General features: G+C 43.6%; 1 protein-coding gene across 9 annotated transcripts in view; it reads right to left on the reverse strand.

Moving 5' to 3' along the window:
• The window catches only part of ADGRL3 (adhesion G protein-coupled receptor L3), a 2,099,109-nt gene that overhangs the window by 1,480,891 nt on the left and 590,427 nt on the right, over positions 1-27,791 (reverse strand). For all 9 annotated transcript variants that reach the window (XM_075863876.1, XM_075863871.1, XM_075863866.1 and 6 more), the window contains exon 7: positions 11,645-11,710. In XM_075863876.1, coding sequence (XP_075719991.1) covers positions 11,645-11,710 — 66 coding nt within the window. The remainder of the gene's footprint in view (positions 1-11,644; positions 11,711-27,791) is intronic.

The raw sequence follows: 27,791 nt of genomic DNA on the forward strand, positions 1-27,791 counted from the left end.
ATTGCAGATGGTCCACCAGATCTCTGCAGATGAATTAAGCAGCGGATCCAGAGTCCAGATACGCAGAGACCTGATGCATTTTCTCGCCGGACACTATGGTCACAGGTATGGACAATTTAGATGTAAGTCCATCTTTACCCAAGGTTGTCACTCCTAGCAAACCTAGGATTTGGGGTATTTGGTGACAAAGGCGCACAAGATGGCCATCGAGACCGCAATAAAGACAGAGTCCAGATGTGTGCCTGCGTTGTCTCTCCTGGTTAGATAACTTATACTGGTCCATCATCACAGACTCCTTAGGAGGATCGACATCTGAGGACAGCAGGGGTTGCTGCAAAGTAGGGACCAGACTAGGAAGTGGTCCCTCCCGTCGATCCTCTTGGAGGCGTTCTCGGATCCGTATATCTATCCGGGCAGACAGGAGGATGAGGTCATCCAGGGTAGACGGCAGTTCGTCCTTAATTCTAGAAGACAGTCCATGCCAGAATGCAGCCACCAGAGCCTCATTGTTCCATAACAGTTCTCCCGCCAAGGTGTGGAAGTGAATGGCATACTCACTCACGGAGGTGTCTCCTTGGCGCAGGTTAATCAAAGAGGCCACTGCAGATGAGACCTGTCCAGGCTCCTCAAACACCATGTGAAAAGTCTGGAGAAAGGCTGGGAAGTCACGGGTCTCTGGTCCTTGTTTCTCCCAGATAGGGTTCGCCCATGCAAGAGCCTTCCCAGTGAGGAAAGAGATGATAAAAGCGACCCTGGCGCCATCAGACGAAAATGTCCTAGCATACAGACAGAAGTGGATCTGGCAGTGATTAAGAAATCCACGGCAGGTACTTGCTTCTCCATCATAGCCGTCAGGAAGTGGCAAAGAAACACGTGGGTCAATACTGTTAAGAGGTGTAGTCTGAGGATCAACATTGCCAGGAGGTGTAGGAGGAACAGCAGCTTGTGCCTCCTGCCGACGTGCAAGAATGTTCAACGCCTGGAGGAGTTGGTCCTGTCGAGACCGGAGGTCCAGCATATCCGCTCGCATCTTTTGAGACGTCATAGTCTTAAATCGACCAGCGGGGTCCATGGCCTGAGTGTACTGTCACGAAGGGTCTGTGGATCCACTGGGCCATACCGTCTTGGTGGCAAGGCAGCTGGCCAACAGTGTGCAGGTGAATGTCTATAGTTCATATAGGTACCTGTGGCAGCTCAGACAGCAGGAGGGCAGGCTTGGCTTGGACTAGGCAGCAGGTAGACGTCAGGCGAGGTGAAGCAGGTCAGACGTGGTATACAGCACGACACGACTTTGGCACAGCACAGTGCTCGACCAGGATGGTATGGAATGCTAGAAACAGGAACATGAACTGGAACAGGTACAGGAACTGGGGCAGGTACAGGAAACAGGAAACACACCAGGAGGCCATCACATAGACAAACTATAGGGAACACAACAACACTCAGGCATAGAACTAGGGTGCTGGACCCCTCTTATAGTCCAGGGTACCCTACGGGATCCGGCTGAGGTGAGTGGACGCGAGCGCTGGCGTCTCCTGAGGAGGAGGCTGGGGCCAGCGCTTGCCGACTCGTGGCTGCGGCTGTCAGGGGGGAACGGAGCTGACAGCCCGCAGCCACGGACATTAGAATATACTTACTTAAGTTTTTATACCTATTTCGTGCCTGTCCTATTGTGTTATTAAAAAACTTCTTTAAACTGCTTGATAGCATACTGCGATCGTTTTATTAGCAGGGTGGAGTCCCTAGGTTTAGCCTGAGTCTGTTGCAGGCCCCTAAACGACGGTTGGGGGGGGGGGGGTGGAATGGCAGCACCAAATCTTCATGGATATTATTTCGCTTCTCAGCTGGTGACCTGGCTGTGTCCATTTGTAAGTATGGCCTTTTTCGGTGTTTTTGAATAAATGTCCTTGTTTTTATCTGTTTTGGTGATTGCTCGTTGGTGGATAGAGATAGATCTGAGTAATGCAGCCACTTCACTGGCTGGGGTGTTTATGACTTCTTATGAAAGTCTGACAAATTTGCTATACAGATTTAAATCCCCGAGATGCGTCTTACTGCCACTTCGGACGGTGGCTGCAGCCTGGAGGACAGCGCACGCTCTGCTAAAGGTCACTATGGTCCTCTCATACTCACCTAGGACTCCACTGTGGAGTAATCCTTGGTTGCCTCATCTTGAATCACTGCCGGGAGCGGTGATGTGGTCCAGGGCAGGGGTCAAATTGCTGGGGCAGGTATGTAATGCAGATTCTGGCTTGGTATCTTTTTCTAAACTTCAGGATAGATATAACATTTCAGGGACATGTTTTTTTCATTATCTCCAGCTATGGCATGCCTGGTGTGCCCAATTTGGCTCTACGTCACCTCAGGTGGGTTTCTCTGGATTGGAGGACCTTATTGGTGCTCCGGACCTCTCAACGGTCCTCACTCAATTGTACACTTTCATTACATCCATGGGTACTAGACCCTTTGATAAGGCATTTCTGGAAGGATGATGTCCCTAACTTGACAGAGGAGGACTGGCGGGAGGTGGAATCCTCCTTTTTTGATTCAGTGGTGAGTGCAAGGGATTTTCTAATACAGTCTCGGTTCTTGCATAGGATCTATTATACGCCAGTTAGGCTTCAGAGCATGAGCGCGTCGGCTTCGGATAGTTGTTTTTGATGCCAGTCGGAAGTCGGTACCTTTCTACATCGTGTGTGGTTGTGTCAAGAGATAGTAGAATTTCTACATGCCCATTATGCGTTTCCGCAACTTATTACCCCTCAGATGTGCCTCTTGGGCATTATGGGTGACGTTATACAAAACCACTATGATAAGATATTCTTTCGTTTTTTTATTTTTTGTGCACAGAAGATTATAATTATGGCTTGGAAGAGCACAGAACGTCTGAGTTTAATACACTGGCTGCAAATGGTAAATAAATATGTACCTATGTATAAGAAGCTATACATTAGCAGGAAATGTCCGGATAAATTTAGGAAGATTTGATTGAGGTGGTTGGAGATTCCAGAAACTGCGGTTTAATGGTCACTTGAACGTGTCAGGATGTGGGGGGGGGGGGGGGGGTTAGAGCACAAGGATGAATGTTTGTGAATGGTAGTTTTGATTCAGCTACGCTCTTGGGGACGATAATTGTACATGTCTTGTATATGTTATGTATTGAATCAGCTCTCGATGGGCATTTCTATATGATACTAATGCCTTTCTGAATGTCTTTTGTTTTGTATTAATTGTATATTGTTACGTGTTTTGTACAACAAAAGTTTTGAAAATGAAGCCTTTTAAAAAATTCATTAAATGTGCAGCAGTGTCAAGTAGGATTTGCACAGATCCCACTCTAGTCATTCTGAGTTCACATGTAAATTACCGGGAAAAAAAACTATATTTATTTATGAGTAATTATGGCATTTTTCAGTAATTTTAAATAAATATAGTTATTTTTTCGGTGATTTGTTTGTAATATTAGTGTAGAGACTCGCAATATGATGAGGACCCTTGATGCGGGTTGCGAGCTTACATATTTTGACCAAAATATCAACTAATACCTCATTTTTTATCATGGATATTTATAGTTTATCATGGATATCTTTTCAGGATGCAGCCAGGTCTTGTAATGTTGGGGGAGAATAGTGTGTCAGTACTTTGTGTGGTACACTTAGAAGGTGCTGGGCAGCCCGTCTGATCTAATAGTTTGGGTATAACTAATAGACTATATGCGAGCATGGTGAACACATGTAACAATGTGACTGGCACACTTATAGAGGCCATATCTGTGTGCAATGATAATACTAAGCAGCCAGTATTTTGCACCTGAGTAATCTCCCTCTAAGTAGCATTGTGGTTTGTCTGCATCTTGTTGGGAACTGATGTTCGTGCCTGCCCTTGTATGAGTATGGGTTCACACATAGCATAACTAATTTGTACCGCTACCTGTGAATCCAGATAAGAACACATGAGCAAATGGATAAGATGCGGAAAGAGATAGACCCCCTGTAGGGAGATACTGGGATCATGACCAGACTTGAAGGAGGGGCAAATGATCTGGAGAATCACACAGCTGGACAATCCACACAGGCACATAAACTCAGGGGCTGGGGGAAGAGTGATAAATGAGGAGGAGGAAATGGAGGATGGGGATTGATGGCACAGGGAAAGTAACACAGCCGTTCTGGCGATAATATTACCTGCAGCTCTCCCTCTCCCGCCTGTGAGGACTCTGACCTTGGTGCTGCCACAGACTTGTCTCACTCCTCTTCTGTCCTTTGCGTCCCTTCTAAGTTCCGGGCACCACCAGCATCGGATGCACACATAGACCCTTATTGGCTCAAAGTGCTGCGCCTGACTGACGTAATTAGGAGCCATCTGGCAATGCTGCGCTGGCAGCACAGTACGATAGTTTAAAGAACCACATGAAGAGAGGTTCTTAGAACCGGAACATACGTACTTCAATTACATCTCATACTGCGTCACCAGCGCTATCCTACGGCTCAAAATCAATTCAGTTTCACACGTAAGAAAACGCATGAGACTGATTTCAAACTGTTTTCGTAGGCCTTTACAGGCATCAATGACGCCTGTAAAGGCGTTATTGCAACCTCTGGCCACAGAGTTTTGGAATATGTTGGAGATGTGGGGATTAAGTGGGATCTCACTTAGGCCTCATTTACACGAGCGTAATATACGCGCGTGCGACGTGCGTGCTTTTCACGCATGTCGCACGCACCTATATTACGCTATGGGGCAGTGCAGACAATGCGTGAATTTTGCGCAGCGCGAGTGCGTTGCGTAAAACTCACGACATGTTCTATAATTGTGCGTTTTTCGCGCATCACGCACCCATTGAAGTCAATGGGTGTGTGAAAACCACGAAGGTCGCACGGAAGCACTTCCGTGCGAACTGCGTGATCGCGCAAGAGCTGTCAAACTGAATGTAAACACGTGCTTTTCTGTTTACAAACATCCAAACGGAGTGTCTTAGAGATGAGCGAACCGAACTTCACCGGGTTCGGCCGAACTCGTTTTGACCGAACCCGGCAGGAGACAGTCACTGTCCAGGGTGCTGAAAGAGTTAAACTGGTTCAGCACTCTGGACAGTGACTTCCGATCCCAATATACGTGAACGTGTAAAAAAAAAAAAAGTTCTGACTTACCGATAACTCCCGGCTTCTTCCTCCAGTCTGACCTCCCGGGATGACAATTCTGTCCAAGTGACAGCTGCAGCCAATCACAAGCCAAGCACAGGCTGCAGCGGTCACATGAACTGCCGCGTCATCCAGGGAGGTGGGGCCAGATGTCAAGAGAGGCGCGTCACCAAGGACGCGTCACCAAGACCAAGGACGCGTCACCAAGGCAACGGCCGGGAAGTTCTCGGTAAGTACGAATCTCTTTTTTTTAAAACAGTTTACTCGATATGGTGATCGGAATTCACTGTCGAGGGTGCTGAAAGAGTTACTGCCGATCAGTTAACTCTTTCAGCATCCTGGACAGTGACTGACGTCGACTAGCCTCATCTCTATGATGGCGGCTGCGCGAAAATCACGCAGCCGCGCATCATACACTGATGACACACGGAGCTGTCAAGTGCCTTTTGCGCACGCAAAACGCTGCATTTTTTTGCGTGCGCAAAACGCACACGCTCGTGTAAATCAGGCCTAACACATATGGTGGGTATGTAGACTTATTGCCCCCTTTTGGTAGGCGCTAAACCAGTTTACTGTCGACCAGGTAGCATGTAATCCAGATATGGTGCTACTCATAATGTTATCAGGTGCCTTATCCACAAAAAAGTAAGGCATATTTCTTCTTTTAGGCTGCTAGATAGGTGATTCCAACTTTCTGATAAAATGTTTTTTTTTTCTAAATTCTCTATCATAAAATAAATGGAAGAATTATTAATCAGAGATGCTGGTCCGGACTAAAACATCTATGTCATCTGGCAGTCCTGGTCCATTTTAACCTCTTCACGCGCTGCGCCGCAACTGTACGTCCTGTAGAGGGCTTGCTTCCCGCATCAGGACGCACATTTGCGGAGTAGATCCCGGCGCACACTCTCTTAACGGACAGTGTCCGGGAACCGGGAGGTCAGCTGTCCCCGACAGCTGACACGCCAGTCTTGCCGGTCAGCGGACCATCGACGCTGATTTCAGCAATTAACCCCATAAATGCGGCGACAGATTGCGTTTGCCGCATTTAAGGGGTTTCAAGCACATTGGCAGCCCCCACAAAGTGATTGTGGGGGCTGCCGATGCTTGTCGTGCCAGACAATGACCTCCGGGTTGCCATGTACGGAAGCCTCAGAGGAGCAGCCTCTGGCCGATCCTCCGGGACTTCCTCTCAGTGTGACTGTCACGTCACAATGACAGTTAGAACACATTACACTACGTAGGTAGTGTAATGTACGCTAGCAGCGATCAAAGCTGCAAGTCCACATGTCCCCTAGTGGGACAAGTAAAAAAAGTTAAAAAAAAGTAATAAAAATGTTTTTTAAAAAAGTGTAAAAATAAAAGTTAGACGTTATATAAACAAAAAATGCTTTTTTTCCTATGATAAGACTTTCATTATAGGAAGAAAATGAACACTTTAAAAAAATACACATATTTGATATCGCCGTTTTCGTAAGGACCCAAACTTTCAAACTATAATGTTATTTTTCCCGCACGATGAGCACCCCAAAAAAAAATCAACAAAAAAACAGAATCGCTATTGTACCCGAAAATAGTACCGATAAATACTACAACCCATTCCCGCAAAAAACAAGCCCTTACACAGCTTTTTTTTACTAAAAAGTAAAAAAGTTACGGCTCTCAGAATATGAAGACACAGAAAATAAATTATTTTATAAAACAGTGATTTTATTGCGTTAACGCTGCAAAACATAAAAAAACCTATATACATATGGTATCGCCGTAATGGTACCGACCCGCAAAATAAAGTAAAACTGTCATTTATAGCACACGGTGAACGCTGCAAAAAATAAACTAAAAAACATTGTCAGAATTGCATGTTTTTGGTCACCCGACTTGCAAAAAAATGGAATAAAAATTGAGCAAAAAAATCGCATATACCCCAAAATGGTACCAATGAAAAGTACAGATTGTCCCACAACAAATAAACCCTCACACAGCTCCGGTGGTGAAAAAATAAAAAAAGTTCTGGCTCTCAGAATATGGCGATGCAAAATGGGCAGAGTGTTCCAAAATCGGATAAGATCGGTCGCCATTTATCAGTGCAACACCAGCCACATATCTATGAATTATTATTTATTTACCGCATTATCATACTCTCTTATTATGCCCTGATGTGCTCCGCACAGATTACATATACTCCCATATAATAAACTGAAATACCAGCAAAACCCCAAACAGAACTACTACCAAGCAAAATCTGCGCTCCAAAAGCAAAATGGCGCTCCCTCCCTTCTGACCCCTGCAGCGTACCCAAACAGCAGTTTGCGCCCACATATATGGCATCGCCATACCCGAGAGAATCTGCTTAACCTTTTCACGTGCTGAGCCCGCTCCATACGCTGCTGGTATTAGCTGTGTATTACAGCTGACACCCAGGACTAACGGACAGGAACAGCGGTCGTGCGGTTACAGAAGCCTGTAAAAATAACAATATACTACAATACATTAGTATTGCAGTATATTGTACCAGTGATCGCTGGTTCAAGTCCCCTAAGGGGACTAATAAAATGTGTAGAAGAATTAAAGTTATTAGTAGTGAGAGAGAAAAAAGTTTAAAGTTAAAAAACCACCCTTTTCCCATTTTTCTTCTAAAGTAATGTAAAAAAATAAACAAAATTGGTATTGCTACGTCCGTAAAAGGCCAAACTATTACAATATACCATTATTTAACTCGCACGGTGAACACTGTAAAAATCGTTAATAATTTAAACCGCCAAAATCACAGTTTTTTTTGTCACTTTAGCTCTCAAAAAAAAAAATGAAATACAATTTTTTAATAACTTTTTATGTACCAAAAAATGGTACCAATAAAAACTACAGTTCGTCCTGCAAAAAATAAGACCTTCCATCGCTCAATCAACCGTAAAATAAAAAGGTTACGGCTCTCAGAATGTGGTGAAACAAAACAATTTTAACAATTCGATTTTTCTTTGTAAAAGTAGTATAGTATATAAAAAAAAAAACGATATAAATTTGATATCACCGTAATTGTATTAAAACCGCAGAATAAAGTAACGTTTTTGTTTTTACCGCACGGTGAAAGCTGTAAAAACGAAAACCCCCAAAAGTGTAATCAGATTTTTTTAATATATCAGCCCGCAAAAAATTTTTGTTCAGTTTCCCAGTACATTTTATGGCACATTAAATGGTGTCAATAGAAACTACAGCTCCTCCCGCAAGAAATAAGCCCTTACACCGCTGTATTGACGGAAAAAGAAAAAAGTTACGGCTCTAAGAACGTGGGGAGTGAAAAACATAAATAAGAAAGCAAAAAATGGATCAGTCCTGAAAGGGTTAATTCATTTCTAATTAAAAAAAATAGGACTCCATGTAGGGTATTTCCGTACTCGGGAGAAATTGCTTTACAAAAATTGTTTGTTTTTTTTTTCTCCTTTATCCCTTGTGAAAATTAGAAAATGCAACATTTTAGTGGAAAAAAATTGTGATATTCATTTTCGCGGCCTAATTCTAAAAAAATCTGCAAAAGACCCGTGGGGTCTAAATGCTCACTATACCCCTAGAACAATTCCTTAAGGGGTGTTTCCAAAATTGGGTAATTTTGGGGGTTACCACTGTTTTGGTCCCTCCAGGGCGTTGCAAACGTGACATGGCACCGAAAACCAATCCCGCTAAATCAGTGCTCCAAAATCCAAATGGCGCTCCTTCCCTTCTGAGCCCTGCTGTGGGTCCAATCAGCAGTTTATTACCACATATGGGGTATTGCCGTAATCAGGAGACATTGCTTTAGTAATTTTGTGGTGCATTTTCTTCATTATTCCTTGTAAATATTAAAAAATTTCTATGTTTTTTCAGAAAAACAGTAGATTTTAATTTTTACAGACTAATTCCAATATATTTACCGAAAAACTTGTGTGGTCAAAATGCTTACTATACCCCTAGATAAATTCCTTGAGATGTGTAGTTTCCAAAATGGGGTCACTTTTGGGGTGTTTCCACTGTTTTGGCACAACAAGACCTCTTCAAACCTGACAAGGTGCCTAAAATATATTCTAAAAAAATGGAGGCCCAAAATCCTCTAGGCGCTCCTTTGCTTTTGAGGCCTGTGTTTCAGTCCATTAGCACACTAGGGCCACATGTGGGATACTTATAAAAACTGCAGAATCTGGGCAATAAAATATTGAGTTGCATTTCTCGGGTAAAACCTTCTGTGTTACAATTTTTTTTTTATTATAAATGAATTTCCGCAAAAAAATAACATTTGTACATTTCACCTCTACTTTGCTTTAATTCCTGTGGAACGCCTAAAGGGTAAAAACACTTTGTGAATGCTGATTTGAATACCTTGAAGGGTGCAGTTCTCAAAATAGGGTGACTTCTGGGGATTTTCTAATATATAAGGCCCTTAAAGCCACTTCAGAACTGAACTGGTCCCTGAAAAAATGTCCTTTTCAAATTTTCTTTAACCCCTTCTCGACATTTGACGTATCCATACGCCAAAGTCGGGTAGGGGAAGTATGGAGTGGGCTCACGCAGTGAGCTCGCTCCATACGATGACGGTGTCGGCTGTATGTTACAGCCGACACTTCAGAGTAACTAGCAGCATCGCGCTCGAGCGCGATCCCGCTAGTTTAACTCGTTAAATGCCGCGGTCAATACTGACCGCAGCATTTAAATCGTCAGAACGAGGGGGGCGACCCCCTCTAACAGCTCATCGTGCCCCCCCCCGCAACGCAATCACGGGGGGACGATGGTTGCTATGGCTGCCTGGGGGCTTAATGAACTTACACTTATCTTTGTCCACCTATTAAGCCTTGCCTCCGGCAGGGCTTAATAGGTGCCTGTCAGAATCACGATATACTGCAATACATTAGTATTGCAGTATATCGTGCAAGCGATCTAATGATCGCTGGTTGAAGTCCCCTAGGGGGACTAATAAAAAAAGTAAAAATAAGTTAAACAAAGTTTTTTTTGGTGTAAAAAAAATAAATAAATATTAAAAGTTCAAAAAACCCCCCTTTTCCCATTTTCCCCCTAGAGCATAGTAAAAAAATAAATAAACATAATTGGTACGCCGCGTCCGTAAAAGTCTGAACTATTATAATATATCGTTATTTAACCCGCACGGTGAACGCCGTAAAAAAAAAAAATTGTAAACGCCAGAATGTCTATTTTTTGGTCACCTCATCTCCCACAAAAAATGAAATAAAAAGTGATCAAACCGTCGCATTTACACCAAAATGGTATTATTAAAAACGACAGCTTATGCCGCAAAAAATAAGCCCTCATACCGCTTAATCGATGGAAAAATAAAAAAGTTGTGGCTCTCGGAATTTGGCGACGCAAAATAAATTTTCTTTTTTACACTTAAAACATAGAAAAAACTATATATATTTGGTATCGCCGTAATCGTATTGACCCACAGAATAAAGTTAACATGTTGTTTTAATTGCACAGTGAATTTCATAAAAACAGCGCGCAAAAAACCATGGAGGAATCGCTGTTTTTTTCATTTTCTACCCCACAAATAATTTTTTCCCGTTTCCTAGTACATTATACGGCAAAATAAATGGTGCTACGAAAAAATACAACTCGTCCCACAAAAATCACGCCCTCATAGTACTATATCGACGGAAAAATAAAGACGTTATGGCTTCTGGAATGTGGGGAGGAAAAAACGAAAATGAAAATCTGAAAGTTGTTTACGACGGGAAGGGGTTAAAATATGAGAAATTGCTGCTAAAGTTCTAAGCCTTGTAAAGTCCTAGAAAAATAAAAGAACGTTCAAAAAACAATGCAAACATAAAGTAGACATATGGGAAATGTTAACTAGTAACTAACTATTTTGCGTGGTATTACTATCTATTTTACAAGCAGATACGTTCAAATTTAGAAAAATGCTAATTTTTGTTAATTTTTTCTAAATTTTGGTGTTTTTCAGAAATAAATACCGAAATTATCGACCACATTTTTTTACTAACATAAAGTACAACATGTCACGAGAGAACAGTCTCAGAATCGCGTGGATAGGTAAAAGCATTCCAATGTTATTACCACATAAAGAAACACATGTCCGATTTGAAAAAAATCATCTGTGTCCTGAAGGCCAAAACAGGCTGGGTCCTGTAGGGGTTAAGGAATCTATAGTTTTTCTTCCTTCCATTTTCCCTCCTTCCTTCCATTCTTTCCCCTTTCCTTTCCTTCCTTACTTCCCTGTAGTTTGTCTGATCTTTCATGCACTGTACTTCATATTTTTCACAATTAAACTTGTCTAATGTTTATTTGGAAAAGTTTTTCTTTTTACGTTAAACCGGCTTAAATGTGCCTTTTTTACGTTTATATTGTGCTGTTATGATGGTACCAATATGTACTAATAAACTATGATTGAACTATAAAACTGGATGATATTAAATTTATTTGCTGTGTTAACCGACCCATCTGTGATATTTTTTGTTAAACATTTTCTATAAAAAGCTTGTAAATACCTAAGAACAGCTTACCTCGAGATGAGGATCTTTCAATATTGGAATCAATATGATTGGAGGGAACATTGTAAGAAATGTGACCTAAACAAAGAGAAAAGTTTTAAACAATCATAGCATATTATCAGTTAAATATCCATAAAACATTGAGTTTACATGCACAGTTTATGAGAACTATGTACATTGAACATACACATAAATATAAAGGCTGGGTTCACACGACCTATTTTCAGACGTAAACGAGGCGTATTATGCCTCGTTTTACGTCTAAAAATACGGCTACAATACGTCGGCAAATATCTGCCCATTCATTTGAATGGGTTTGCCGATCTACTGTGCCGACGACCTGTCATTTACGCGTCGTCGTTTGACAGCTGTCAAACGACGACGCGTAAATTGACTGCCTCGACAAAGAAGTGCAGGACATTTCTTTGCAACGTAATTTGAGCCGTTCTTCATTGCATTCAATGAAGAGCAGCTCAAGATTACGAGCGTCAAAGAGGCCTCGCATAATGCGAGGAGGAGCTTTTACGTCTGAAACGACGCAGCTGTTTTCTCCTGAAAACAGTCTGTCTTTTCACACGTAAAAGGAAGCTAGCGTGTGCACATACCCAAATAGTACGACACAGTTGCAACCTATTTAAAAAGCTGATTGAAGTTCATTCCTTATCTGGTAGCTGGCACCTAGTACACTTTTGTTCTCAGGCAAACTGTGACATCACATGTGGTCCCTGTTGCCCATTCCTTCCAACTTTCAACGACCGTATAGAGGGAAAAATTTTGTTTCAACTTTAGGCCACTCTTCTAGCCCTAATCCCTTTCCACACACACTTCGTTCCTTTTATGTTACCACACAGTATCATGCCACTGTAGTGCCCCAACACAGTATCATGCCCCACATAGTACCTGCACATAGTTTTATGCCCCATAATACCCCCACAAAATATGGAGCCCATAGTGCCCCCACACAGTATGATGCCCCTTATAGGGCCCCACATAGTAACATGACCCCACAGTGCGACCCCACGTTATAATGCCACTAAAGTGCTGCCACACAGAATCGCCACACAATATCATGTCCCCATAGTGCCTGCACACAGTATCATGCCCTCACACAGTATGCTGCCTTTATAGTGCCCCCACACATTATCATGTCCCCATAGTGCTTGCACATATAACCAAGCCCCTACAGTACCCCCACAAACAGTATAATGCCCTCAAATTGCCCCCCCCAGAGTATAATTCCCCTATAATGCCTCCACAAACAGTATAATATCCTATAGTGCACCACACACTGTATAATGCCCCTGTAGTGTCCCACACACAGTATAATGCCTCTTACTGCCTACCAACAGTAAGATGACCCCATAGTGACCCCACATAGTATAATGGCCCCACAGTGCGACCACACATTATCGTATCCCCACAGTGCTGCTACGCATTATTCTGCCCTTATAGTGACCCCACACAATATTGTGCCGCCACACATTATCATACCCCTAAAGTGCCACCACACAGTATCATACACCCAGCCCCCCTCACTGCAGCCACACAGTTTAATGGCCCCATACTTTGTTTAATGCTACAATATCATGTTCCCATAGTGTCTGCACACAGTATAACACCTCTATAGTTCTCCTACACAGCATCATGCATCTATAGGGCCCCAACAAAAAGTATAATGCCCCCATAGTTCCTTCCCACACAACTTAATGCCCATAGTGTCCCCACACACACACACACACACACACACACAGTATAATGCCCCATAGTATCCCAACACACAGTATAATGCCTCTCAAAAATAATAAATACTCGTTTAGTCCCTTTCCCACGACGAATGGAGGAGATCCCTCTGCAGCTCTCCTCCATCTATGCTGTGTGTGGCTCCGCGCAAGCAGGCGTGATGACGTCAAGGCATCGCACCCACTGTGCCAAGCTGCTCCTAGCTCCCTGCTTCACCATTGTATATAACGGTATATGCTTCTTCAGGAGACAGATACAGTCAAAACCGATACATGAGGCAGACCTCCTGGGAGACCAGAACATCCGGGACAGCTGGGAGGCATGCTGTTGCCCATAGCAAACAATAAGAGATCAGCTTCAGAAGCGCACTTATGGGGGGGGGGGGGGGTTATTCTGCAATTCAGCAGAAGATATCAAGTAAAAGCCTAAAATTATTTCTGTCACCACTAGGTTATGTTATTTAAAGAAGACCTGCTACCAGTTAAGTAAAACCCAATTTCCTAGCCCATGTCATAGGCGCTGTCACGCTGAAGATGTCAGTGTAAATTGTTTCCCAATCCGCTTTTCTACTTTCCGAGTTATGAGCCATGTTCTTATTATGCTAATTAGGTTATACTAGCCGAAGGGGTGGTAACGCTGAGATTTCACTGGGGGTGGTGTCTGTGTTGGCTGTATGACGCTGTCATGCAGTTTCTCCCCTTCCCTGCACAGCATGATCTCGCAATAGAAGCTGAGATCATGCTGTGCAGGGAAGAGAAGTAGATGTATCACACTGATAGGAAATTGGACTTTACTGAACTGGTGACATGTCCTCTTTAGGCATCATTTACACGAGCGTAATATACGCGCGTGCAACGCGCGTGCTTTTCACGCGTGTCGTACGCACCTATATTAGTCTATGGGGCAGTGCAGACGGTCCGTGGGTTTTGCGCAGCGTGAGTGCGCTGCGTAAAACTCACGACATGTTCTATATTTCAGCGTTTTTCGCGCATCACGCACCCATTGAAGTCAATGGGTGCGTGAAAACCACGCAGGTCGCACGGAAGCACTTCCGTGCGAACTGCGAGATTCGCGCATCAGCTGTCAAACTCTGAATGTAAACAGAAAAGCACCACGTGCTTTTCTGTTTACAAACATCCAAACGGAGTGTCATAATGATGGCGGCTGCGAAAAAATCACGCAGCCGCGCATCATACACTGATGACACACGCAGCTGTTAAGTGCATTTTGCGCACGCAAAACGCTGAGTTTTTTGCATCCGCAAAATGCTGCGTTTTTTGCGTGCTCAAAACGCACACGCTCGTGTAAATCAGGCCTTAACACCTTCAGGACTGAGCCTGTTTTGGCCTTCAGGACGAAGCCGATTTTTCAAATATGACATGTGTCACTTTATGTGGTAATAACTGCGGAATGCTTTTACCTATCCAAGCGATTCTGAGATTGTTTTCTCGTGACATTGTAATGACCGGGGGGTAGGGAAACGGACAAGTGAGCCCTAATCTACCCGCCACTCTGTCCCTGCCTACTTGCAACGACCCGCCCTAGGCGACGAGGTACAACTCGGCGGCGGTCCCTGCACCCAGTAAGTGCACGACAAACACGACAAACATACAAGGGAATACAAGCAAGGGAAAGGGGCAGTTGCCCACGGCAACACCGTGAGCAACCAGAGTGGTGAACGAGCCGAGTCAAGCCAGGAGTGTGCGAGGTACCAAACGAAGAGCAGAAGAGTAGTCAGTAAGCCAGGGTCTGTATGGAGCAGGAACAAAATAGAAGGAGCTGTAGCTGGGCCAGGAAACCACACGAAAAAGAATAACAAGCAAGGAGGAACAGGAAATGCAGGTATAAATAGACAGAGGGCGGGAGCTAGCTGAGTCTGGCCAGGCTGCGATAGGCTCTCCCACTCCTAAGCCTGCCAGCCTGAGTGGTGGAAGCTGGAGTCAGTCTCAGGGATGTAGATTCAGGTGCTGACTGATTAATTAAGGGAGTTAACCCCGAAGCTGTGCCTGGCAGATCCTTTACAGTACCCCCCCTTTTATGAGGGGCCACCGGACCCTTTCTAAGTGGACCTGGCTTACTGGGGAAACGCAGGTGGAACCTCCTGACCAATACCCCAGCGTGAACATCCCGGGCGGGTACCCAAGTCCTCTCCTCGGGCCCGTAACCTCTCCAATGGACCAGGTACTGGAGGGAGCCTTGGACCATCTTGCTGTCCACAATCCTGGCCACCTCGAATTCCACCCCCTCAGGGGTGAGGACGGGAACAGGAGGTCTCCTCGAGGGAGCCAAGGACGGGGAGCAGCGTTTAAGGAGGGAGGCATGAAACACGTCGTGTATACGAAAAGACGGGGGTAACTCCAGCCGGAAGGAGACAGGATTGAGGACCTCAATGACCTTATACGGCCCAATAAACCGGGGAGCAAACTTCTTGGACGGAACCTTGAGACGCAAGTTCCTAGACGACAACCACACCAGATCCCCGACCATAAACAGGGGGTTAGCAGAACGTTTTCTATCAGCCTGAGTTTTTTGTACGCTCTGGGACGCCTCTAGGTTCTTCTGAACCTGGGCCCAGACTGTGCACAGTTCCCGATGAACGACCTCTACCTCGGGATTGTTGGAACTACCAGGTGAAACGGAGGAGAACTGTGGATTAAACCCAAAATTACAGAAAAAGGGAGAGACCCCTGACGAGTTACTGACCCGGTTATTAAGGGAAAATTCGGCGAGGGGAATGAATGAGACCCAATCATATTGACAGTCAGAGACAAAACACCTTAAGTATTGTTCCAGAGATTGATTAGTCCTCTCCGTTTGACCATTGGTTTCAGGATGGAAGGCAGAGGAGAAGGACAGATCAATCCCCAACTTCATACAGAAGGCTCTCCAAAACAATGAAACAAATTGTACCCCTCTGTCCGAAACAATATTGACAGGGACCCCATGGAGACGCAGGATGTGTTTGACAAACAAGGTAGCCAACGTCTTGGCGTTGGGTAGTTTCTTGAGGGGCACAAAGTGGCACATCTTACTGAAGCGGTCTACCACCACCCACACCACCGACTTGCCTTGGGATGGAGGCAAATCGGTGATAAAATCCATGGAGATATGTGTCCAAGGTCTCTGGGGAATGGCCAACGAACGCAGTAAGCCCGCTGGTCGGGACCTGGGAGTCTTGGACCTAGCACAAACCTCACAAGCGGCGACGTAGGCCTTAACGTCTTTAGGCAACCCAAGCCACCAATAATTTCTGGTAATGAGGTGTTTGGTACCCAGGATGCCTGGATGACCAGATAGTGCGGAGTCATGGTTTTCCCTAAGTACCCTTAGCCGGAATTGCAGGGGAACAAACAGCTTGTCCTCAGGAAGGTTCCCGGGAGCTGAACCTTGATCAGCCGCAATTTCAGAGACTAAATCAGAATCAATAGAAGAAATGATTATACCAGGAGGCAAAATACAAGCATTATCTTCCTCCGAAGGAGGGCTGGCCATGAAGCTATGCGACAGTGCATCGGCCTTAATATTTTTAGACCCAGCCCTATAGGTAACCAAAAAATTGAATCTGGTAAAAAATAACGCCCATCGAGCTTGTCTCGGGTTTAGCCTCCGGGCAGATTCTAGGAAAACCAGATTCTTGTGGTCGGTAAGGACCGTTACCTGGTGTCTAGCCCCCTCCAGGAAGTGGCGCCACTCTTCAAATGCCCATTTAATGGCTAAGAGTTCGCGGTTGCCAATATCATAGTTACTCTCAGTTGGCGAAAAGTTCCTGGAGAAGTAGGCACAGGGGCGGAGATGGGTGAGGGACCTGGTACCCTGGGACAAGACAGCCCCCACTCCCACCTCAGATGCATCAACTTCCACGATAAATGGCTCCATTTGGTTGGGCTGAACCAGCACCGGGGCCGAGATAAAGCACTTCTTAAGGACCTCAAAAGCCTGGACAGCCTCAGGAGGCCAGTGGAGGAGATCAGCACCTTTGCGAGTGAGGTCCGTAAGAGGCTTAGCGATGACCGAGAAGTTAGCAATAAATCTCCTGTAATAATTAGCGAACGCCAAAAAACACTGTAACGCCTTCAGGGAGGCAGGTTGGACCCATTCCGCCACAGCCTGAACCTTGGCGGGGTCCATGCGGAATTCATGAGGAGTGAGGATTTGACCCAAAAATGGTATCTCCTGTACCCCAAACACACATTTTTCGGTTTTGGCAAACAGTTTGTTTTCCCGAAGGACCTGGAGCGCCTTCCTGACATGCTCAATGTGGGAGGACCAGTCCTTGGAAAACACCAGTATGTCATCAAGGTACACTACAAGAAATATCCCCAGGTAATTTCTCAAAATCTCATATATGAAATTATGGAAGACCGCAGGGGCATTACACAACCCAAAGGGCATGACGAGGTATTCGAAATGGCCTTCGGGCGTGTTAAACGCAGTCTTCCACTCATCCCCCTCTTTGATGCGAATAAGGTTATACGCCCCCCGTAGATCCAATTTAGAGAACCATTGGGCCCCCTGAACCTGATTAAAGAGATCAGGAATCAAAGGAAGGGGATACTGGTTCCTTACCGTGACCTTATTCAGGCTACGGTAGTCAATGCATGGCCTAAGACCACCATCCTTCTTCCCCACGAAGAAGAAGCCAGCACCTACCGGAGAAGAAGAGGGACGAATGTAACCCTTGGCCAGGGATTCCTGGATATACTCTCTCATGGCTTCACGTTCGGGACAAGAAAGATTAAATATCCTACCCTTAGGAAGCTTAGCTCCTGGTACCAATTCGATAGCGCAATCGTATTCTCTATGAGGAGGTAACACTTCGGAGGCCTCCCTAGAGAAAACATCAGCGAAGTCCTGAACAAACTCGGGTAGCGTATTCGCCTCCTCAGGGGGAGAAATAGAATTAACAGAAAAACATGACGTACAACATTCATTACCCCATTTGGTTAGCTCCCCAGTATTCCAGTCAAACGTGGGATTATGCAACTGCAACCAGGGAAGGCCTAGAACCAAATCGTACGATAATCCCTGCATCAACAGTACAGAGCATTGCTCCAAATGCATGGAGCCAACAAGGAGTTCAAAAACAGGGGTATGCTGTGTAAAATAACCATTAGCAAGAGGAGTGGAGTCGATACCCACTACCGGGACAAGTTTAGGCAAATCAATCAGAGGCATAGCAAGAGACATAGCAAATTCCACAGACATAATATTAGTAGAGGACCCTGAATCCACGAAGGCACTGCCGGTAGCAGACCTACCACCAAAAGAGACCTGAAAGGGAAGCAAGATCTTAGTACGTTTCCTATTTACTGGAAATACCTGTGCGCCCAAGTGACCTCCCCGATGATCACTTAGGCGCGGAAGTTCTCTGGCTGCATTCTTACGCTTAGGACAGTTGTTCACTTGATGCTTGTCATCCCCACAGTAGAAGCAGAGACCATTCTTCCTGCGGAATTCTCTACGTTGTTGGGGGGACACGGAGGCCCCGAGTTGCATAGGTATCTCTGAGTCTTTCCTGGAGGAACGAAGCAACGGAACTTCGGGAGGCATCATGGGGGAGTCGGAGGAGAAAACACATAAACGTTCATGTTGTCGTTCCCTGAGACGTCGGTCAAGTCGTACCGCTAAAGCCATAGCCTGGTCTAGGGAGTCAGAAGAGGGATAGCTAACTAGCAGGTCTTTCAGGGCATTCGACAGACCCAACCTAAACTGGCACCTTAAGGCAGGGTCATTCCACCGAGAAGCTACGCACCACTTCCTAAAGTCAGAGCAATACTCCTCAACAGGTCTCTTACCCTGACGTAAGGTCACCAGCTGACTCTCGGCAAAGGCAGTCCTGTCAGTCTCGTCATAAATAAGTCAGAGAGCAGAAAAGAAACAATCAACGGAGGAAAGTTCAGGGGCGTCAGGAGCCAAGGAGAAGGCCCACTCTTGGGGCCCTTCCTGGAGCCGGGACATAATTATACCCACCCGCTGGCTCTCAGAACCTGAGGAGTGAGGCTTTAAGCGAAAGTAGAGCCTACAACTCTCCCGTAAGGAGAGAAAAGTCCTCCGGTCCCCTGAGAACTGGTCAGGTAACTTGAGGTGGGGTTGAAGAGGTGAGGGGAGGGGCACTACCATGGTAGCGTCAGGCTGGTTGACTTTCTGAGCCAGGGCCTGGACCTGTAGGGAGAGACCCTGCATTTGCTGGGCCAGGGTCTCAAGGGGGTCCATAGAGTGTCAGAGACCAGGGTAGACTAGGTATATGGGCTTGTGATTATGTAATGATGGGGGTAGGGAAACTGACAAGTGAGCCCTAATCTACCCGCCACTCTGTCCCTGCCTACTTGCAACAACCCGCCCTAGGCGACGGGGTACAACTGGGCGGCGGTCCCTATGCTCAGTAAGTGCACGAGACAAACAGACAAGGGTACACAAAGCTAAGGGAAATGGGGCTGTTGCCCACGGCAACACCGTGAGCAACAAGAGTGGCGAACGAGCCGAGTCAAACCAGGAGTGTATGAGGTACCAAACGCAGAGCAGGAGAGTAGTCAGTAAGCCAGGGTCAGTATGGAGCAGGATCAAATAGTCAGAAGCTGTAGCTGGGCCAGGAAACCACACGAGAAGAACCACAAGCAAAGGAGGAACAGGAAAGGCAGGATATAAATAGACAGAGGGTGGGAGCTAGCTCCGTCTGGCCAGGCTGCGATAGGCTCTCCCACTCCTAAGCCTGCCATCCTGAGTGGTGGAAGATGGAGTCAGTCTCAGAGACATAGACTCAGGTGCAGACTGATTACCTATGGGCGTATACACAGAAGTTGTGCCTGGCAGATCCTTTACAACTGGAGCACAGATATTTTGTATAATACCCACAAAACCCGGCCTATGCATAAAGGATTGGTTCAAAGCGTACCAGACCAATCGATGGATTATTCATTTTATTATTCATTCAGCCCATAATTGCATCATCCTATTATGCCTTGATGCACTCTGCCCAGCTTACATATACCCTGATTTACTCTGCCCAGCTTACATATACCCTGATGTACTCCGCCCAGTTTACATGTACCCTGATGTACTCCACACAGATTACATATACCCTGTTGCACTCCGCCCAGCTTACATATACCAAGATGGACTCTGCCCAGGTTACATATACCCTGATGTACCCCGCACAGCTTACATATACCCTGATGTACACCTCAAAAAATTACATATATCCTGATGTACCCCACAAAGATTACATATATCCTGATGTACTCCGCACAGTTTACATATACCCTGTTGCACTCCGCCCAGCTTACATATACCCAGATGCACTCCGCCCAGGTTACATATACCCTGATGTACCCCGCACAGCTTACATATACCCTGATGTACTCCGCACAGCATACATATACCCTAATATACTCCGCACAGTTTACATATACCCTGATGTACTCTGCACAGTTTACATATACCCTGATGTACTCCTCACAGCTTAAAATATACCCTGATGTACTCCGCACAGCTTACATATACCCTGAGGCACTCTCTCCAGTTTACACATACCCTGATGCACTCCGCCCAGCTTACATATACCCTGATGTACTCCGCCCAGTTTACATATACTTTTATGTAATCGGCCCAGTTTACATATACCCTGATGTACTCCACACAGTTTACATATACTCTGATGTATTCCGCACAGCTTACATATACCCTGATGTACTCCGCACCGCTTACATATACCCTGATGTACTGAACACAGCTTACATATGCCCCCACATTATAAGCTGAAATACCAGTACAGTAAAACCCCAAACATTTTCAGGCCTAATTCCAATAAATTCTGCAAAAAAATCTGCGGGGTCAAAATGCTAACTATACCCCTATAAAAAATTCCTTGGGGTGTAGTTTCCATACTGGGGTCATTTTTGGGGGATTTCCACTGTTTTGGTCCCTCCAGTACGTTGCAAACACGACATGGCACTGAAAACCATTCCAGCAAAATCTGCGCTCAAAAATCCAAATGGTGTTCCTTCCCCTCTGAGCCCTGTCGTGGGTCCATACAGCAGTTTATTACCACATATGGGGTATTGCTAATCGGCAGAAATTGCTTTACAAATGTCGGGGTGCTTTTTCTCCTTTATTCCTTGTAAAAATTAAAGATTTCTATTTTTACAGACTAATTCCAATAAGTTTAACAAAAAACCTGTGGGGTCAAAATGTTAACTGTACCCCTAGATACATTTCTTGAGGGGTGTAGTTTCCAAAATGGGGACACTTTTGGGGGGTTTCCATTGTTTTGACACCACAACACCTCTTCAAACCTGACATGGTGCCTAAAATATATTTTTTTTAAAAAGAGGCCACAATATCCACCAGGTGTTCCTTTGTTTCTGAGGCCGGTGTTTCAGTCCAATAGTACACTAGGGCCACATCTGGGATATTTCTAAAAACTGCAGAATCTGGGCAATAAATATTGAGTTGTGTTTCCCTGTAAAACCTTCTGTGTTACAGAAAAAATATTACAAATTAATTTTGGGGAAAAAAAATAAAACATTTAAATTTCACCTCTACTTTGCTTTAATTCCTGTGAAACGCCTATGGGGTTAAGAAACTTTCTGAATACTGTTTTGAAAACTTTGAGGGGTGTCATTTTTAAAATGGGGTGATTGATGGGGACTTTCTAATATATAAGGCCCTCAAAGCCACTTCAGAACTGAACTGGTCTCAGAACGATGCAAACATAAAGTAGACATATTTTGTGTGGTAATACTTTCTGTTTTATAAGCAGATACGTTTAAAATTAGAAAAATTCTATATTTTGCACATTTTCTCAAAATTTTGCTGTTTTTCACAAATAAATACTGAATTTATAGACCAAATTTTTTCAGTAACACAAAGTACAACATGTCACGAGAACACAATCTCAGAATCGCCTGGATAGGTGAAATCATTCCAAAGTTATTACCACATAAAGTAACACATGTCAGATTTGAAAAAATCGATAGTGTCCTGAAGGCTAAAACAGGCTGTGTCCTTAAGGGTTAAAGGAAAGGTGCCACAATTTTTTGTATGTGTTTTTATTATTACCGCTTTAGTAATTGTTGTGTTTTGATTGACAGTGTCAATAAGTAAGGCGGGGCTTAGTGTTAACCAGTAAAAAGGCTAGCACTAACCCCCCATTAGTACCCCGGTACCCAACGCCACCAGGGGTACCGGGAAAACCCAGGTACAATCCAGTACCCAACCATCTGAAGAGATAGTCGCGCATTGAGGCGGCTGCAGGCTGATATTATCAGGCGGGAAAGAGACAAAAACTGTGGCCCTTCCCACCCTGATAATGCTAGGCTGTACGTATCTGGCTGGTTTTGAAATTGTTTTTTATTTTAAAAACGACATAAAACAATATATAATAATGTACACATATTTGGTATCGTCACCACTGTAACAACCTGCACAGCAAATTTATAGCATCATTTATTGGTGTATGCTATAAAAAAAAAAAACACGAGAACTGCTTTTTTTTCTGCATTTTTGCCAAAATAAAAATGTATATGAATTAAATGATAATGTAAATGTACCAAAAATGGCACCGACATAAAGGACAACTCGTCCTGCAAAAAACAAAGTCTCATACAGCTACGTCGAGCAAAAACGAAAAAATTATGAGCACTGGGATACAAAGTAGAAAAAAATTAGTTCTGTTCTCAAGGACAAAATTGCCTGTGTCCTTAGAGGATTAACCCGAATGCTGCCATCAGGGGCGTTACTGGAGTCCTATGGGCCCCATGGCAAATTCTGCACCTGCCCCCCCCCCCGACCCGCTTGTAGTTTAGATGCGGGGGCCTATGTGGTATATACAGTAGGTATAAGACAATTTTCTATGTATGAAAATATACCTCTAAATTATACAGTCACAAAGTTATGACATAATACCACTATCCACTATACAAGGAACAAATATCACCAAACTGTTACTGAATAAGACCCAGTATACCAAGGTCAATATTACCAATGATGCCACTAGACAAGAGAAAAAAACAGTGCCACACGATGACCACATATTACCACCACATAGTGACTGAATAATATCACCATACAGTTACTGTGTAATACATCCACATCATAACCACAGATTACCACCAAATAGTGAGTAAATATTAACACCATACAGTTACATAGTCACATAGTTCGTATGGTTGAAAAAAGACACGTCCATCAAGTTCAACCAAGGGATGGGAAAAGGGAAGTAAAAAATTTGTACACATAGGATCTTATATTTTTTTGTTCTAGGAAATTATCTAAGCCTTTTTTAAAGCCATCTACTGTCCCTACTGTGACCAGCTCCTGCGGTAGGCTATTCCATAGATTCACAGTTCTCACGGTAAAGAAGGCTTGTCGCCTCTGCAGGTTGAACCTTTCTTTTTCCAGACGGAGGGAGTGCCCCCTTGTTTTTTGAGGGGGTTTTACATTGAACAGGATTTCACCATATTTTTTGTATGGACCATTAATATATTTATGAGTTAATTATTTCCCCCTTAGTCGTCTTTTTTCAAGGCTAAATACATTTAGTTCTTTTAATCTTTCCTCATAACTTAGATTCTCCATGCCCCTTATTAGCTTCGTTGCTCTTCTTTGTATTTTTTCTAACTCCAGGGCATCCTTTCTATGAACTGGAGCCCAGAACTGAACTGCATATTCTAGATGAGGCCTCATTAATGCTTTGTAAAGTGGTAATATTACATCCCTGTCCCGCGAGTCCATGCCTCTTTTAATACACGACAATATCCTGCTGGCCTTTGAAGCAACTGATTGACATTGCATGCTGTTATTTAGTTTATGATTTGCAAGTACACCCAGATCCTTCTCAACAGGTGACTCCCCCAGTGTAGCTCCTCTTAGGACATATGATCCATGCAGATTGTTGGTACCCAGATGCATAACTTTACATTTATCTACATTAAACTTAATTTGCCATGTGGACGCCCAAACACTCAGTTTGTTTAAATCCGCTTGCAATTCACGAATATCTTCCATAGACTGAACATTACTACATAGCTTGGTGTCATCTGCAAAAATAGAAATAGTGCTATTAATCCCATCCTCTATATCAATAATAAATAAGTTGAATAATAGTGGTCCCAGCACTGAACCCTGTGGTACACCACTTATAACCGGGGACCATTCAGAGTAGGAATCATTGACCACAACTCTCTGAATACGGTCCTTGAGCCAATTCTCAATACAATTACAAACTATACTTACTAAACTTATAGTACTTAATTTACCCATTAGACGTCTATGAGGGACAGTGTCAAATGCCTTTGCAAAGTCCAAAAACACTATATCCACAGGGGCCCCTCTGTCTAGGCTTCTGCTCTTCTCTTCATAAAAACAAATCAGGTTGGTTTGACAGCTTCGGTCCTTTGTAAAACTGTGCTGGCTGTCACTTATAGTACTATTTTTTGTCACATAATCCTGTATATAGTCCCTCAATAGCCCCTGAAACATTTTCCCCACAATGGATGTTACGCTTACTTGTCTATAATTACCTGGGGAAGACCTAGAACCCTTTTTGAAAATAGGCACCACATTTGCCCTGCGCCAGTTCCTTGGCACTATACCAGTCACTAGAGAATCTCTCAATATTATGAAGAGGGGGATAGAAATAACTGAACTAAGCTCTTTAAGAATTCTAGGGTGTAACCCGTCTGGTCCCGGAGCCCTGTGTACATTTATTTTTTTTAATTTAGCTTGGACCATATCTACATTCATCCAATTCAGTATATCAACTGATATATTAACAGCACTGGCACCGGCTACATCAGCTGTTTTTTCTTCTGTTGTATATACAGTGCTAAAGAACCCATTTAGTAACTCTGCCTTCTCTTGATCCCCTGTGACCAACTCCCCATTACCACTATCTAGGGGTCCTACATGTTCAGACCTTGGCTTTTTTGCATTTATATACTTGAAGAATTTTTGGGGATTTGTTTTACTATCCTTGGCCACCTGCCTTTCATTTTATATTTTTGCTGATTTGATTACCTTTTTACAAATTTTATTAAGCTGTTTTTCTAATTTACAAAGGCTACAGCTTTACCCTCAGATTTGTATTTTTCAAATGCCCTTTTTTTGTCATGTATTGCCCTTTTTACAGAAGGTGTAAGCCATGTGGCGTTTAATTTTAGTCGTTTATACTTGTTACCTATAGGAATAAATTGTGCACTATAATTACTCAAAGTAGATTTGAAAATCTCCCATTTATCATTTGTCCCATTATTTAACATTAGTTCTTCCCAGTCTATATCTTGAATTGCAGCCCTCATCCTGGGGATATTGGCCTTTTTAAAAAGTGTTTTTGCCCTCCCAGCCTGTGTTTGTTTTTTACAGTATAGGTAAAATTTAACTATATTGTGATCACTGTTACCGAGGTTTTCACGAACATAGACGTTCCCAACAAGCTCTGCATTATTAGAAATGACCAGATCCAACAGAGCTTCACCTCTGGTCGTGTCTTCCACAAACTGGCCCATAAAATTTTCCTCCAACAAGTTGAGGAAATGTCTCCCCTTTGCAGTTGAAGCCGAACCATGACACCAATTAATATCCTGGTAATTAAAATCTCCCATTATCACTACTGTACCCGCCTATGCAGCACGCTCCATCTGTTTATATAGCTGACCTTCCATCTCCTTAGTTATATTGGGAGGTCTATAAATAACACCAAATGTAATTTTTTTCAGTGTTTACCTCCCTTTGTAATTCCACCCACAAGGTTTCAACCTCCTCACAATCTTCACCCAATATTGTCTCTTTCACACTTAACAGTGTAAAATCCTATCGATTTCTAGACAAATCATGTGAAGAGTCTAGCCATGTTTCAGCAACACCAACTATATCAATATGTTCCTCCAGTATCAAGGCCTCCAGCTCCCCCATTTTGCTTGCTAGATTTCTGCCATTTGTGAACATACACTTTAACTTGCCTTTAAATTTTTCACTTTCAGTATCAGAAATGTGAATATTTGACATTATTTGGGCATTTTTATTGCTGTTTTTCCCCCCCACCAATATAGTCTGACCCCTCTCTAACGTAACTACCCCTTTATTTTCTACATTGGCCTCCCTCCTCAGCCCTAGTTTAAATACTCCGCCACCCCAGCTGGAATTCTCTCCCCCAGCACAGCGGACCCCGTTCCATTTAGGTGCAAATCATCTACAGAATACAGTTTGTACCCCAGCTGCTGAATAATACTGACACACCATGACTGCATATTAGCCACCACATAGTGACTGAATAATACCACCATACTGTTACTGAAAAATACCTCCACACTATGACCCCATATTGCCATCATGCTGCTACTGAATAATACCTCTATACCATGAGTACATATTAAACACCACATAGTGACTGCAAAATACCACCATGCTGTTACTGTATAATACCTCTACATCTTGATGTAGAATACTGTATAATATCTGTATACCATCTCTACATCTACATAATACTGTATAATACCTCAAAATCTTAATATGATCCCCATATTACCACCATACTGTTACTGAATAATACCATGACATACCATGACACCATGACCACATATTACCACCACATAGACCCCTTGAAAAAGCTGCAACTGCGAAACGCGCGTCGGGGTGCTGCACTTAACTCTTCTCTGGCCAGATGACATCCATAGGTAAGACATGCTTCATGCTGTGATAATAGCAATTCTCTATCTCCTGTTTGTTCTGGAGATTCTCCTTGACACATTGTGTCTATAGGGCCTGTCATGCATGGCCATTATACTAGGTTTTGTCTCCCCAGTCTGTGAACTTACTTTACATATACCACCCCCAGACGAAGGCAGAAGCCGAAACGCGTTGGGGCAGGTCACCACTATCTGAGTTTCAGCCACATGGGTCAGTACTCTATCCTCCATTTTGGATTTTTTCCGGTAAAACCTCTGTTTTGCACTTAGCACTTTACTATCGGTATTTGAAAATTTAATGGAGTTATATACTTGATTCTTTGAAATAACTGCCAAGAACACAGGCTTACATATATGGCTTAGAGTATACATACTATGCTCGACCCCTTATTTGCACTATGCACTTTTTTGTGGCCCATATTAATATCTGTATTGATACAATCAAATATGTTCTTAATACTTACTCTTTCTTGGCGATCTTGTTGTTATCTGTGATTAATTTTTAAAATTGTGTATATGTAATTTTTTGTGTTTTTTACATTTGACATATAGACTCTGTGGGTTCTTGTTTTGGTGTTATAATATACTATTTGGTTGTAATAGGGTTGCATCATTATTTAAACCACAGCTCTTGTATGTCTAACCAATACAAATAACAGGGAGTGTGTATACCTATATTATAAACATATGTGGTGTTTACACAAATCTATTCTTGGCCTTTGTACAGATCAAATTTT

Source organism: Rhinoderma darwinii, chromosome 1 (genome assembly GCF_050947455.1).
Source record: "Rhinoderma darwinii isolate aRhiDar2 chromosome 1, aRhiDar2.hap1, whole genome shotgun sequence".
Lineage (NCBI taxonomy): Eukaryota > Metazoa > Chordata > Amphibia > Anura > Rhinodermatidae > Rhinoderma > Rhinoderma darwinii.